Source organism: Nanorana parkeri, unplaced genomic scaffold (assembly GCF_000935625.1).
Source record: "Nanorana parkeri isolate BGI_ZX_2015 unplaced genomic scaffold, ASM93562v1 scaffold29, whole genome shotgun sequence".
NCBI lineage: Eukaryota > Metazoa > Chordata > Amphibia > Anura > Dicroglossidae > Nanorana > Nanorana parkeri.
This window is the reverse complement of record NW_017306297.1, coordinates 1,557,822-1,560,438: the sequence shown is the minus strand read 5'-3', so window position 1 is coordinate 1,560,438 and position 2,617 is coordinate 1,557,822. Positions and strand designations below refer to the sequence as shown.

The 2,617-nt window shown below is 43.4% G+C and overlaps 1 protein-coding gene across 1 annotated transcript; it reads right to left on the bottom strand.

Annotated features, from left to right (window-relative positions):
- Positions 1–1,018: 1,018 nt before the first annotated feature.
- LOC108795695 (transcription factor HES-1-B-like) lies at positions 1,019–2,382 on the bottom strand. Its single transcript, XM_018566986.1, has 4 exons — positions 2,245–2,382; positions 2,040–2,135; positions 1,697–1,784; positions 1,019–1,326 (listed from the first exon to the last, which is right to left on the bottom strand). Exons 1-4 carry the CDS (start codon positions 2,350–2,352, stop codon positions 1,019–1,021), a joined length of 600 nt encoding a protein of 199 aa, XP_018422488.1. The 5' UTR covers positions 2,353–2,382.
- Between the last annotated feature and the right edge of the window lie 235 nt (positions 2,383–2,617).

Genomic DNA, 2,617 nt, shown 5'->3' with positions numbered 1-2,617 from the left:
TACCTTTTGATGGCTTTGCCAAACCATGTGTATTAGCAATATGGTTTGGCATATAAACCTAAGGTTTGAAAGCAATCACGGAGGTAGGCTGTTAGCATAAGGCACAAACATACTTTCATCACATGCCTCGGGGGTCTCAGCACAGATGACACAGCCTTGGGGCTGGCCATGTCTCAAAGGTTTGAAATGTCTGGTCTCGTTTTATTTTTTTCCTCTGTGGCTTTAACTTGCCAAACACCTGGAAAAGAATCAGACACCTGGCTGCTCCAGACAGAATCCAACAAGCCTTCATGGTGGGATTTGACAAGGAATTCCCTACAGATCCCATGACTGTTGGAGACTGTTCCTTTTTTGTTCAGGCCTGTCACCAATTTCCAAAGGATCTGAAATCTGAGACGGGAGTTATTGCACGTTGGGGGTGATTTACTAAAGAAACTGTTTTCTTCCTTCCTTCGTTCACTTCAAACATACTGTAGGGTTTAGGAAAAAAAATCTGAATTTTCATTCCTCTACACATGGCTGGATATTAGAAATGACTCTCTACCCTTTACTGGGGCTTTCTGCAATAGGAATCCTGAACTAGTCTGCTTTTAGAAGGTGTATATAAAAAGACATAGGATCCAAGACTGGAGCCTTCTGCACAATGCCACATTTTCTGATGACCAGTGCTAATAGGTAACTTTCAGCATAACTTTTCTTGAAGAACTTTATTTAACAGAAGTTGGAAAAATAAACTTTCATTGGTGCACCAGAAACCTTGATCCTCAGGGTTCATTAGTGTAATAATTCCCACCTGACATGAACTATTCTATGTACAGTTTCTTTTCTCCCAGACTCACTATCTGACCTTCAGCAATACACATTTAAATTTAACAAGGACACCAACGATATAATTCTGAGCCAGGAAAGACTGAATCTGGAGATCAAAAGATCAGATTTCCGTGTGTTCCTCTTTTCATCTATGATTAACAATTCCTTTTAGTGTTATCTCTGGTTTTACACTCTGTCATTATCTTAATTATAAATTTCGTTTTAATAAAAAATCCATGGGAGCAGGACTGCCCTGTGGGCCGTTTGCAGGAAGCTGAACCAGTGGCTGGCAAAACGCAGGGTGAGGGTTGGCAACAGCAGCCGGAATCTGGGGCTGGGCTGGGTAATTCATGGCATTGATCTGATTCATGCAGCTGGCCAGATGTCCCAGGAGACGGGACCGGACGTCGGTGTTGACTCCTTCACAAGTGGACAGGAATCGGGTGACTTCGTTCATGCACTCGCTGAATCCAGCTCTGTATTTGCCCAGAACAGTGGGGTCTGTGCTGAGAGCAGCTGCAGAGAAAGAAGAACACACGTTTACATCACTGAAGACCAGACTGAGCAGACTGACCCACCCACATAGCCTCTCTAGAACTGGCATTTAGTAAAAGCATAACTAAGGGTACATTCATGTATAGGCTACAGGTAGCTCAGATCAGTTATCAGTATCCTATCCATCCTAACTGGCTGACGATCCCTCCCTCCACCCCTCCCCAGCAGAAACATGAGCTCCACATAGAAACTATAAATAAGCCCAGACCGTGGGAAAGGCAGTAAGAGCCAGCCCAGTAGAATGTATCTGAATGCCATTCAAACCGCAGGCGGAAGTCTGGAAGAGATCAGCCAGAAAGGGAAGGAGGAGGGGGGGGGTTGGAGTACTCACCAGTCATCTGAACTCTCTGCAAGTTCCGGAGGTGCTTCACTGTCATCTCCAAAATATCAGCCTTCTCCAGCTTCGAGTGCCTTGAGCTCTGAAAAGCAAATCCCACATTTAACGCTCTGCTCAACAGGTCACATCATCATATCAATTACTGCCAAGTGTTACAGGATGCACGATAACATATATGTAGCAGCAGTTATGCCTTGTATTAAAGCTAAATATTAGCAACATTGTAACAATAAAATGTAATATATGAATAATATTAATCTGCTTTAAGTCCGGTAAAATAACACAATGTACACTGTGTATCCGGATGTACTATACAATGATATAAATCCTCACTTACATCTTTCTTCAAGGCATCCAGGATGAGTGTTTTGAGCTGAGTCAGGCTCTCATTGATTCTTGCTCTCCTTCTTTTCTCCATGATGGGTTTGGATGACTGTAAACAAGAGGCACACAGTCAGTGTCATGGTGGCTACATATGTATACAATGATCCATAGGAGCTGTGTCCCCACTATCCAGGCACACAAGCCTTTGTATGATTTACCTTTCTATGCTCAGAGGCGGTTTTGGGTTTATCCGGAGTGGCGGTGATGCTGGCTGGGGTGGCAGCTACAGGAGAAGAAGAATTTTTCTCCATCATGTCAGCTGGCATCTTCTGTATTGGCACAATGTATTTTCCAAGTAGCTGAATTTTTTTAATTGGCAGCGAGGCGTGGACACGGGAGGCCAATGAGAAACCCTGGAGGGACTGGGGGGCGGGGTTCTGACAGCAACCTGTCAATCAAGAGCAATGCTTTTTAACTCTTTGTGAACACATTGCCAGTTCCAAAAATGCGCCTTATCTATTAACAGTCTCAAGTGTAAAATGTAATTTATTACAAATGTAAAATGCATGCATAGTTGTTATTACTACTTCT